General features: G+C 38.6%; 2 protein-coding genes across 2 annotated transcripts in view; one reads left to right on the top strand and one right to left on the bottom strand.

Moving 5' to 3' along the window:
• Nucleotides 1-891: 891 nt before the first annotated feature.
• txndc5 (thioredoxin domain containing 5) lies at nt 892-7,852 on the top strand. Its single transcript, XM_004080966.4, has 10 exons — nt 892-1,141; nt 2,467-2,619; nt 3,098-3,203; nt 3,277-3,373; nt 3,902-4,017; nt 4,223-4,309; nt 4,406-4,567; nt 5,384-5,466; nt 5,971-6,100; nt 6,333-7,852. The coding sequence occupies exons 1-10, from the start codon at nt 957-959 to the stop codon at nt 6,453-6,455; spliced, it is 1,242 nt and encodes a 413-aa protein (XP_004081014.1). The 5' UTR covers nt 892-956; the 3' UTR covers nt 6,456-7,852.
• The window catches only part of bmp6 (bone morphogenetic protein 6), a 41,441-nt gene continuing 35,913 nt past the window's right edge, over nt 7,594-13,121 (bottom strand). Inside the window, exons 5-7 of the mRNA XM_004080965.4 lie at nt 11,381-11,457; nt 9,424-9,534; nt 7,594-9,217 (exon numbers count right to left, since the gene is read on the bottom strand). Coding sequence (XP_004081013.1) covers nt 9,068-9,217; nt 9,424-9,534; nt 11,381-11,457 — 338 coding nt within the window. The 3' untranslated portion in view covers nt 7,594-9,067. The remainder of the gene's footprint in view (nt 9,218-9,423; nt 9,535-11,380; nt 11,458-13,121) is intronic.

The following is a 13,121-nucleotide window of genomic DNA, read 5'->3' as shown; positions in this document are numbered from 1 at the left end:
TCTATTCATTTTTAGGCAGATATTTTTTAAATAAAGGTTTTTCCGATATAAAATTTGTCATTTTTTTAATACAATAAACTAAGGTTGACTTCAGCAAATCAGCATTTGCGGACTAAAGATGACTTCAGCCCTTTACCCCAAATGGTTAAAATTCCAAAACTTTTGCTTTGCTGCAGTACTGATTGGACTTTTTTTTTATGTGTTTGTTTGTTTGTTTGTTTGTTTGTTTGTTTGTTTGTTTGTTTGTTTGTTTGTTTGTTTAGAAGATCCTTGCCAAATTATTCAATTGAAAAACATTTTAAACATACTGTATAACAAAGACCCAATGAGTGTGATTATTTAAATCCTTTTACATAGATAAACATTGTTAAGTGTTTTTAAATGAATTTCTCTACAGCAGCAAAAGGAATGACATAAGCCTTCATTTAATTTCAAGTTTAGTTGGGGGGGGGGGGGGGTGATTATCTGTCAAAGATGAGAGAGGCCTTTTTTATTTTTATATGTACGCTTCCACTGTGAGAGAGCTTGACGAGAAGAGATAAACTGTTGGAGCAATTATTGTATTAGAAAATGGAAGAAATACCAGATCACTGACATTCTCCCTCTACCTGGGGCTCCATGCAAGATCCACCCTTTACTTTCTACAAAATAAAAATAAAAATTTCAAATAAAAGTCCTTTCGAAGATGGTCAACAATTTATCTACTCTAGTTTTTCCAAAATTCCTTAAACTCTTTAATCTACTTGCTTTTTAATTTCTCTTGACATTGCAAACAGGTCATGACGCTTCCGCACTTTAACACCGATCTACAAAATATCTGGACCGTGCGCTGCCTCATTCCCGTCTAATCCCGTCACCTGCAGAGTCTATATTCCTCTGCTCTCTGACAGCAGAGGGGCGTGGCCTGGTGAAGTCGGTCTTTTCGGAGGGAGACCATTCACCCTACGAGACTCACTATGTTTTCAGCACTGCAACGCGTCCCAAGGATGCATTTGTTTCTTTATTTTTCGTTACTGTTCGCGGGTGTGCTTTGCGATACCGACGCAGAAGAAGAGGAGCATGCTAAGCACACGTACACGGTGGAGATGTTTAACGAGGCGGTGCCCACTGCACCCCACTTTGTCATGTTTTACGCTCCCTGGTAAGTAATTTGATGCATACCAAGTGATAGAAAAGTAAGATAAATGAAAATAGTATCGATAAAGTTGACCGTTTTTATCAGCAAATCCTGTGTGGGGAAGCGATTTCGTTGGGATTAAAACTCGCCGGCTTTTAGCAACTAAACTAGTTAGCATGTAAGCTAGTTGGCTATTCCTAAACCTTAGTAGAAACCGGTGCCTTAGTTTAGCTTAGCTGCTAAGAAGCTAGCTAGGTAGCAGATTCTCTGCTTTAAACAAATTATGTGAACCTTTAAGAGTTGCACACAGCTTTCAAGCCCTGAAGTTAATTTTCAAACGTAATTGCTCATCCCAAATGCTTTAAATCGTACAGTTAACAATTCTATTTCGTCCTTAAATTGTAAAAATCTGTGCTTACGTGGCACGAACCGATTGACTGAACTTGCATCACTAATTAAAAGCCCCCCAGGACCACCTTTGACAGTTTAATACAAAAAAGGAGTATACCCTAAATTCATAAATTCTTTTTCTTCATAACATACCTGGAAAGTTGCCAAAAAATAGTACAGAACTTGTTTGGCAAACCTAGAATGTGCAAACCTGCAAAAGCTCAAACGCCAATTGGGCCAATATGCTAGTCTACTACTTTTGATTTTTATCAATTCTACGACGCATGCACATTTTCTTTTAGAAAGCATCCTCTGGGGATCTTAGTCTGCCTGCAGATTAGTAGTGCAAGAAGTAGTTTTGCATATTTAAATGGAACCTTATTATCCACAGAAAGTAGATTGTTTCACCACAAATGTGCCTAGCTTGCTCACTTGGTCAGTGAACGATATGGCCTCTACAAGATTTATTTGATTCAAATTTCAGAAAATCAGTTTAAAAGATTATATATTGACAACATATTGATATATTAACAAAAAAATATCCAAACTCATGTTTTTCCAGGTCCAAAGAAATGGATGCTAACATCTTCAGGCTGAAATGAACTGATTCGCCTGTCAACAGTGCATTACATGTCTTTATTTTTTTAATATCTCTAAAAGAAAACTGTTTTAAAGACCTCTAACAACCATAACCTCATCTGAAATTGCACTTCTCTTTTTATATATTTAATTTACTCCTTTTTACTCATAATTATTATTGTTTATATATTTGCATATTTGCACCCTAACTTCCTTTTGTTTTGCACACTCATGTCTTGTTGTGCCTCTTAGTCTTAAGCTGCTCTAATTTTGTTACAATTTACTATTGTGATGACTATACAATGATTGTAAAAAGGAAAGATTAATGTCTATAGAGGTCATCTGCTTGAAACTTTGCCCACGTCTGCTGCTTTCTGCAGGTGCGGCCATTGCCAGAGGTTACAGCCGACATGGAATGAACTGGCTGAGAAATACAACAGTATGGACGAGCCACCGGTGTATGTGGTAAAAGTAGATTGTGTTCAGGACACCAAGTTCTGCTCCAACGTCCACGGCGTGAGAGGCTATCCCACGTAAGTAACAGAACCCCAAATAACTTTCAAAATGTTCAACTTTTGATCAGAAGTCTTTGTTTCTTTGTTTTTTTTTTCGAAGTATGGTACTGGGATTTGGGGTTTGGCCACTACTGTTTATAGTTAACTAGAAAAAAGAATATTTATATTTGCTTGTTCACATTCTTCACATGGCTATAACTGAGTGTTTTTCATAAATGGCTCAATTAAGCTTCTTAATGTTAGAATTTTGCATGTTTTTTGCTGATTAACAAATTGTTGACCTGCAGAGCTCAGTTTTAGTTAAAATGTAAACCCCAGCTTTGTCTTGGATGTTTCTGACTTAACTTATAATCATAGAAAATGATTGACAGAATGACTGTTTTTACTACGTTATGCTTTTGAGTTCACAAGTCTGGGAGGATAATTAACTCCTTCGCTAAGGTTCGCATAGAGATGACAGTATTTTCATAGTAAATGTGTTTGTTTTACTCTACAGGCTTTTGTTGTTTAAGCCAGATCAGGAAGCAGTGAAATACCAGGGTCCCAGAGACCTGCAGTCGTTGGAAACATGGATGCTCAAGACGCTCCAGGCGGAACCTTCAGTGAGTGTCGATGCCGTTCTCTAAAGGATTGATGATTTGGGTCCGCTCATGCCTGCATGTGTTTGCCCTCCAGGAACCAGAAAGTGAACTGGAGCCACCGAAAGCCCCGGAGCCCAAACAGGGCATGTATGAGCTCACTGCTCTCAACTTTAAGGAGCACATATCCAAAGGTAGCTGTCTTTAGTGCTTCATCATATGGGCATTTTTAAGCTGGTGAAGTTAGCGGCTGGTCCCAGTTTAGGGCAGTTGCATCCTGCTATAACATACTTTCAGTATTGTTTTAGTTTGAATGTTCTTTCGTTGCCTTGATTTGCATAACTGGCATTTCAACACTATTGGGAACACTGAAGACCTTCCAGTCTCTCAACTTATGTTTTTGATTCATCAGACAGTTACAAACGCAAACAGTACATGAAATATCTTTCTTAAAATGTAGGCTTCTGAGGTTCTTTCAATTTATTTTATTTGAATGAGAAATAAAGTGTGTGTTCAAAACAGTGGTTATAGTTCCCAATTTAACATACTGGCTAACCCTGTGCTAGATCTGGTGTTCTGTTACAACTCTTCACGTAAATCAAATTTTCATATTTAAGTTTAAACACTCTGGTGCAATTCTAGACATTGTTTATATCCTTCATCAATTTATTTTCTACTTTTAATCATCTGCTGGGTTTTTCCATTTCCATTTTGTTTTCCAGGGGCTCATTTTGTGAAGTTCTTTGCACCCTGGTGTGGCCACTGCAAAGCCATGGCCCCAACATGGGAACAGCTGGCCACCACCCTGGAGCACTCTGAAGATGTAAAGATCGGAAAGGTGGGTCTCTTTAACACTTTTCTGCAGCGTCATTCTTTGATTAACATTACTCACATTCTCAAATAAAAAAGTTATTTTATGACACAAAGATATCAGATGTTTGCTTGTTCCTTATAAAAACTTAATATATCTGAAAGTACAGAAGAGTAGTGTTTACAGACTGATCTGTTTGCATTCTGGTTCGTGCTTTTCCGGCGGGACTCAGGTGGACTGTACTCAGCACTACGAGGTGTGCTCTGATAACGGGGTGCGGGGATATCCCACTCTGCTCTTCTTCTATAACGGCCAAAAGGTGAGGGTGAAGTTGTTTTGGTGACCATCCCGCACAAAGAAGCTGAAAGTCTCAATCTTCTTAAACCTGTTTTTGTTTTTAAATCTCTTTTTATAGAAAGAACAGTACAAAGGAAAGAGAGACCTAGACTCTTTCAAGGACTTTGTGGACAACCAGCTGAAAGCTCTTCAAACTGAGGAGCACGAGCACGAACTGAAGGAGGAACAGCAGGCGGCAAACGAGATCCCAACCGAGGAGCCGGCCAAGGAGGAAGCAGAGGTCTGTTTGAATAAAACATGTTCTTGTGTCTATTTACTCTGTGTTTCAGCAGCAGCAGCAGCAGTAGTTCAGTCATATTTTTCTCTGAAATGACTTTCAAAGCAGAATTTACTCTTCCTCTCTCTACCTCTAGTTTGGTCTAAAATCTTCATCACACTGGAAAGTGGTTTGAGCAGCATCATGTAAGTGACTTCTTGGTTCTTTTGTTAGCAGACATGGGTTGTGTGTCTGATAACAAAAGAACCAAGAAGTCAGTTAATATGTTCACACTTCAGTTTGATGTTCAATCATCTTCACTTGTGTTATTACCTTAAGGAGGCCATGTTTATAAATCACTGTTTGGCTGCTTAAAGCAGAAATGTCATCTGCTATGACACAACCAGAGGAATATATTATGTTTTTAAGGCGGAATCCCCTTTTAGAATCCGTTAATATTGCTCTGTAGACATTGCATTGAAAAACAAAAAATACAATTTGGATGATGGAAATCGCACAACTGAGCAACCAGTCATCTCTTCAACGTTGGAGCAGCTGTCACACGTTGGAGTTTTGTGTTTATTAACCATCAGAGCTCCGTTGGAAACACCTTTTAGAATAAACACGGGGCAGCTTCCGTTTATTTTATCATCACATGTAAAAGTACTTCCTAAACACCGTCTTCTTCTTCTATGTTGGTAGATCTATAGTGCCTTTTGCATTGATAGTGATTGGTCAGTGGTTTCATAAATAATTGTGATGTGAATGGGGATTCACCATCATGCAGACATAGAGCAGAGCAGTTTGATCATCCTAACCTGCTCTTTACTCTGTCCTCAGTCCAACGTGTTGGTCCTCACTGAGAGCGACTTCGATGAGGCTGTAGCAAAGGGCTTCACCTTTGTCAAGTTCTACGCTCCGTGGTAAGCTCATTATTGTCACATAAAAAAAAGACGGATGTTCAAAAAGACGGGTGCCTCTGATGCTTGGAAAAGAGCTCCGTAAGTGCAGAAAAAAAGGTGCAAATAGAGTTTGCCAGACTGATACTTTCATACTTTTTTATTTTTTATTTTCAAAAGTGTATCTGTATTTGCCCATTTGTTAAGTAGTGTGTATGTGTTGGTAGAAATGCACAAATAGTAAAAAATAAAAATACTGAAATAAAAAAAATACACATTTAAAAATGCAAATGTACGCTTTTTTAATGTCTTTTTTTTTGCGTTCCTTTAGTATTTATTTTTCAGGTGAATCAAATTTGCTGTAACTCTACATCCACACACCATTTTCCATTTTGTGCAGTGAAAATGTTGACTTGGTCCTATTAAACACTTAAATTTGTTTGATAAATCTTTAGAAAAGTTGAGTTTTCGTGCTAACAGCATTGTGTCCCCTTTGTTCCGTGTATCCTCCACCCCTCTGTTGTGCAGGTGTGGTCACTGCAAGAACCTTGCTCCAACATGGGATGATCTCTCCAAGAAGGAGTTCCCTGGCCTCACCGACGTCAAAATTGCCAAAGTGGACTGCACAGTGGAACGCACACTTTGCAACAAATATTCTGTAGGTCCCTCTTTCTGACTGAGTTCTCTGAATCCGACTCCTGTGAATGAATCTCACTGCTACTTGGGAGAACAGCTGCTTCAATGAGATGCAATAGCCGTTATAAATCTGTTAGGGAGTCTTGTTTTAGCTTTTGGAACAACAAAATCTAGGACGTTTCAGTGATGTTTTGTCATCATGTTAGTGCGTCTTAGCACCCTGCTGAATTTTTGTTTTGTTTTTGTTTTTCTAGGTGCGAGGTTACCCCACATTGATCATCTTCAGAGCTGGAGAGCAGGGTGATGAACATCACGGTGGGCGGGATCTGGAGAGCCTGCACAACTTTGTGATGAAGCAGACGAGAGATGAGCTGTAGAAGTGAACTAGTCGGCACTCACTCCCTTCCGCTCCGCGTGCCCACACAGGGTCTCTGACCTCACCTCATATCTGGACGGGGTCAGCCGTGGTCACTTCTGTCCTTGTTTAAGTACAGAGTGACTGAGTGGAGTGTTTGGAATGTGAATGTATTTCTTGTCGCTCAACCTAAATCTGAATCAGGACGGTCAATGGTTGAGTCTGTAAACAAAGTGTCCGAGCACTTCTGCATTGATTAAAACCAAAACCTTGAAAATGTGTAACGATGTTTAGGAAAAAGGCTGCTACGCAGGTTTTTGCCTTCTGATAAAATCTTTGCTGTTTGAGCCTTCTTTACCATTTGACTTTTTTCAACGCAGAATTTTGTACACCAGATCTGTTTTTTTTTTGTACATTGAAAGCACTTCATGTTGTCACTGCAGAGGCTGTGTCTGTGATTCTTTTCATGCCACTTGTCATCTATGTACACAACTCTCAGGGAAACATCTCGCAGACATTTGATGGAAGCTTTTTATGTTTTTTTTTGTATTTGTCTTTTTTTTTCCTGGAGTCAGAAAAGTCAATAGATTTAAAAATGAATCAAACCAGTGAAAAAAAATACATTTTTTTCTGATTCCTGTGGTCTTTATAGTCATCTTTAAAATTGTCAGCTCTGAACCTTTATTTGGTGCCAGACTCACTCAGCATTACTATTTGTGTGTTTTCCTTTCAGATAAATGTAATTTGCTCTCTGACCTTATCTCTTATATGAGCTGCAAATGTCTTGATTTAAAAATTCTAATCTCTTATCAAATGTAATGTTCGCTGGCAGCTGGAATTAAGTAATACATTTGGGGAACAAAGTAGATCACGGTCAGGTGGACTATCTGTACTATCTGTGATTGCCTTTTTTGGAAAAACGTCATACCTTCAAGGTCCTCGTGGGATTTTCCATCGGATAGCTGGAGAAGACTAAAACAGACTTGCTCTGCAGTAAAATTCTGCATAAAATCATTTTCTTATTAAAACATTTCACCCCTAAAATGCATTACACTTTTGGAGATTTGAGACAAAAACAAAGCAGTGAATTGGGATGAACCATTATCAGAACCCTCTCGTTAAATCTTCCAAATGTCCTTTGACCCATCTGAAATGAAACGTGATGAAGGACGTGCTTTATTGTCCAGACAAGGTACATAAACAGGCAGTGACATGGCACTTTTTGGCTTTTTTTGTTTTCTTTTCCAATAAACATTTTAATGAATAGCACATGACCTTTGGAACTTCAGTGATGGAAGTATTTTCTGATATATCTATATATTTTCCTTTTCATGGGTTGTGCAAAACCCACAGATGTTGCACAGAAAGTGAATAGTGGCAAGTTGCGACATGAACTTTGATAATAAAGTTGTTTTTTTTTCCAAAAATAAGGTATTTCCATTTCGTTCTTGTATTAAAGATGTGATATTTTTTTATTTCTTTTAATAAAAGGTGCAATAAATAAGCGGAGAATGTACAAGTATTTACAAAAAACAGTCTTAACAGGATCACAAATGTAAACAGCAGCTTACCAGAGGTATATTTTGTAGTTTAAGATCGGTTAGGCACACACGGTAGTTTAATTATTCTTGGATATATATACTTTGTCATTCATAAGTGTTCTCTGAAGATTGCATGCCATTCAAGGATCACACCATGTCTTTTATACGAGGACAAGAAACATACATTTCATCCTCAGGGTCAATAAAGCGAAGGATTTCAGAAAGCTAACTTTACCCAAAAGGTTTTCCACAACCTCTCGACAGGTCGTCAAGGGGGTGAAAGGGTTTGTTAGCTCTCCGAGTGCAGCAACACGGAAATGGAAATGGTTGTTTGTGGCATGTCGGAGGGATAGAGCTGTATTCTTTAGTCATGTGAGGAAAAACACAAGCAGAGCCACAACATGCATCACGCTGAACCAGCCTGGTGAATCACAGCTCAGCCTGAGTCTGACAAATATTGACACGGAGGGGATTATTCAGAGCAGTCCATAGCTAAAATGGTCTGTGGTCAGGTTGGTTCAGTCCATACAGTATTTTGGGAGAGCAAATATGGCTGGAGAAGAAAATACAGTTGGAGAAAGGGAAAAAACAGCACATGTATAAACTCCGATGGGTCATTTATTTAATGTAAAAGTCCTGTGCTGAAGGAAAACCTGCATTTCTCCTGTGACTCGTTTAGACGAGTTTCTCATCACTATTTGAAGCTTCTCAAAACAGATCCATCAGCTCATGGAGAGGAGATGATAAAGAAAGCAGCAGTCTGGCTTGGCCCACAGAGGTTTTCGTCTGGTCCTCTCTGTGAGCTTTAGGTGCATCAGCCCATTAGGCATTCCATAAAAAAACCACACACAAGGACTCCATTTTTTCTATTCAGTCATGGACGTCCTTGAGGGGACAGCCCAGCTAAAAAGAAGCTGGTTCAACTGCTGGAATAGATGACAAAAACACATGCAACAATAGATCCTTAATTGCATTTATCCTTTTCGATTGCCTTGTTCCAGATGCAAGTGGAGGAATTTCTGATCATCTTTGACTTTTGGGGGTAGATCACCTTTGGTGAAATCACTGCAGCGTATCCTCGCTGGCGTCGGCGTCAGTGGCAGCCGCAGGCGCGCACCACCATGTTTTTGTACTTCTTCAGAATGACGTTGGAGTTGTCATCGAAGTAGAGCACTGAAATGGCGTGGAGTTTGGTGGGGGCGCAACATGGCTTTGGCACATTCTCAGGGTTCATCAGGTGCACCTGAAGAAAAAAAAGTCGATACTCTTTAATCATCAAGCACGGATGACTAAAACAAGTCAATTATGACACTCCGAAAGGCCTCTCTTATGCATCACCGACACAATCCTAATTCCACAGGATTTATGTTACAGACACTTTCCCTCAGGACAGGAAGGGAGACCTAAAAAGACTTGTGCCTGGAATACACATACATACTAAGTACTCACCAGCGTCTGCACGATGGCGTGGTTGGTTGCATTCATGTGGGCGTTCAGAGGAAAGGAACATTCTCCGTCACAGTAGTTGGCTGCGTAGCCGTCAGGCGCAATGATCCAGTCCTTAGAGACACATCCAAGTCAGCTTGCTTTGTAAAAAACAAGTCAGCTTTTCTGTCAAAATGTTTATGCAGTGTTGTGTTAAAACTAAACAGGGGCAAGTTTGGTGAAAGTGCAATTTTTAAAGATATCCGTGTCCTTGTTTTGTTCTTCTTTTACATTTGTTGCTTGCTGTAATATGACTCAAGGAAGGACTGCGGAGTCATCCTTCCTTCCCGTCTCTGACTGTTTCCTTCTGATGAATTACCGACTTGTTTTTCCTCAATCCAACTTGTTTCAGGGATTTTTATCTAGATTTTTTTTTCTCTGCCAATTGAACATAATCTATTTCACTTAGGGGGTTTTTAATGTTGTCTCTCCATAGGCTTTAAAGATAAATGCTAGGATATTAGGTTGGTAAATTATTTGACACAGGATGTATTTTATTTTGAAAGGAACTTGTAGGTGCTGCTGTCTAAAGTAAGATACATTAATATTGTTACTTTTATAATTCAGTTATTGTAAATATTTCAAAGCTACATTTTATTCATGAAAGAGTTAATGACCATAAAAACCAAGAAAATAGGATTTTTCCAACTTTGTGGCTCTCGTTTGGTTTTGGCAAGTAAGAAACTAACCCAAACAGCTCTTTTAGCTCCTGTCCTGCATATGAGTCTGAACACACGTTTGGCTCCTGACAGGCAAAAGTCTTCACCCTAGAGTTTGGTTGTGAGGGTTTCTGTAAGTGATCTCCCTCTAGATGTCAGTGCTGTGTTAACAGCCAAAAGCTTGTTTGCAAAGATGTATGAAACTCTTCTCTTCACTTCTAAGTTGTTGTTTTTTTCCACTCAGACAGACACACCTGCAGTCTGACATTTTAGCTGCTCACTCGCTCATAATTGACTCTTTTGCCCTTCATATCTGCCTTGCTATGCTGTACTAGTTTCTTATCACTTGGTGATAGTAACCTGCTGTGTTTATGTTGAGGTGTACAAATCAGTTCTCTGCTTTTCCTACAAACTTACTATCAGCAAAGAAAGAGGTCATGTTGACTTTGTTAAATCATTTAGATATAAGACTTTCTCTGTGCAGAATTCATCAGTTTGACTGGCTTAAATATCAAAATAAAGTTTTTTATAAATATAAATCAAATTTCTTATTTTTTTTAAATTCAGATTCAGATTTATTTTATTGTTCCTGGGAAATTGCCTGAATACCAGTTGCTTCTTCACATAGACAAAAACATACAAACTATTTTTCTTCTTAGAGCTTTATTTTAAAATAAAATAAAAATTACTTTTGACGTCCTCAGGGCTGTGAAGTTAAATAAGTGTTTTTGAAAAACTAAATAAATAATGCCAGATCTGAGATTAGATTTTAACAAACTGACATGTATTTAATTATTTTGAATATTACTTACGTTTATTTTTTACCATGTCCTATCTTTCCTTTTAAAGTGTCCAAAAAATTATTTTCATCATAAGTATCGAAATAAATATATTTGTGGGGAAGTTTTATTGACAATAGTACAATTTAGTGCATATCTTGTTAAGGAGCATATTACCGGTAATCATTTTTTCCAAGATGTGAAAAATAGAAAAGAGACTTTTAAACTGATTATTTGACACACCTGGTCGTGAAGTTTGTGAATTTGACTTTATAAGAAATTTGAGTTTAAAGTCCAAAATAGAAGAACTTCATACAAAAATTAGAATATGGAATAATTCCGCAGGTATCACTGTGGTGTGTAGTTTATCCCAAAGATCATTTCTTTCTTCTTTCATCTGTTCTACAGTTTTCTTGGGTTTCAGTACTGTCATCAGACACCATCTGACACTAAGATGGCTTTAAACAAATGATATGAAATTACCTGCCAGCCCAGCTCTCGGAAGCTGACGTACAGCTCATGTTTTCTGCAGGCAGTCCTCTGATCGCTGCTGTTATAATCTGAAACAAAAGGAGACATTTTTTTGTAAACTCTGTGACGACAGCAAGCAGTCCTTAAGAACTGTTGTCAAAGATGGTCCAGATGTCTAGCTGCACAACAAAAACCTCCATTTCCTAAAAAATATAGATGTGTGGAAGTAAATCTACATTATTAAGTCTGAGGGTATCTCCCATGATGCCCTGGGTGGAGAAACAAGAGGGCGTAAACAAAAGCACAAGTGCTCATTACAGCAGTTGCTGCACAATCATGTGCTGGCTAACACAGCAGAACACGAGCCCCAATAAATTCACTAAAACTCACAAATTGCTTGGCAACATCTCAAGCGGTGGAACAGCGAAGACTGCAGTGGAACTCTTTTTATGAAGTTCTCAATTATCTGTTCCACTCCGCAGAGCAGTCAACTGCAGACAGGTGTAAGTTTGTTGTTTTTTTTCACTTGAAGAGGTCATAGTTGGCACTGGTGGCCACACTGAAGTCAAGATGATGATGCAGACTTTCCAGCTAGGACTCTGTCGAGCTCACTTTCTCTGTCATGCCTCATAGATTTGACCATTTTTGTTCATCGAGAGAGTAGAATGATGAGAGGGCGAAAATGGCCACGATTCAAGACCAAATCCTAATCCAGGAGGCGATTGTTTAACAAATTCCCCAACAAATTAAACCAAATTATCCTTCCTCTGAGTGAACATGCCAGACTTGATCTGCAGTTATGCTTTATAATTTACACACAGACAGTTTGTTATAGTTTCATTTGCGATTTTTACTGTTTATATTTTAAGAGACAATGACTAATTCTGAAACTTTGTGTTCCGATTTAACGTATTTATTTGCATTTTGTTATCATATTAAACTTAAATAATCTCTTAAATCTATACATCAATAATATCTACAATTAGAAGTCATGAATTGTATTTTCCGTTCAGGTTTTTATGAGTTTTTGCCTGTCAGAAGGAGCATGAGTCAGACCACAGTCCTGAAATCTGTCACTGCCACCACCCAGCCACACACCTCACTGTTTAGTCAGCTGGAGGTGGGGGGGATAACACACAGGGAGTACACACCAACATGTTTCAGCTCTACAAGGCTTGTTAATGTTGGTTCTTTGATCCGTTTGGCCATCATTCGTTACAAGTGTTGCTGGCAGAACATAATACAAATTGACACGCACTCATAAATGCTCGCAAAGGTCTTGATGTTTATCTGTTTTACAACCAAAACCACCTAAAAACTGCCCATATTCAGACTGCACTGCACACCACGTTGTATCTGGAGCTGTCTGAAACAAAACAAAAACCCACAACAAGATTGTTGAACTTAATTAATTCTCAGATTGAGAAAGCAGGAGCATTGCTTACCAGATTGTGGTAAACCTGCATTTCCTGCCCTGCCATTATCCAGACTAGCACCACCAAATATGCATGGTGTCTAAACAGATTTTATAGGGAAGATTATGTCTTTATCTCTGTGGGCCGACAAGTGGCCCCATGTGGCTTTTAAAGTGCCACTCCGGTCATCTTTTGATCTCTTGTAGTAGTGTTCACTGTGGTCTTTTGAAAATGAGTATGCCGTTTTTTCAGCCAAAATTAAAAAAAAAAAGTTGTTTTCTAGGTCATAGTTTCTGCAGAGCAGCAATAGTTTATTATTTACCTCTGAGTAATGTTTG

The sequence above is a fragment of the Oryzias latipes genome, chromosome 20 (genome assembly GCF_002234675.1).
Source record: "Oryzias latipes chromosome 20, ASM223467v1".
NCBI lineage: Eukaryota > Metazoa > Chordata > Actinopteri > Beloniformes > Adrianichthyidae > Oryzias > Oryzias latipes.
The sequence above is the reverse complement of the archived record's forward strand: the minus strand, read 5'-3'. Positions and strand labels throughout refer to the sequence as shown.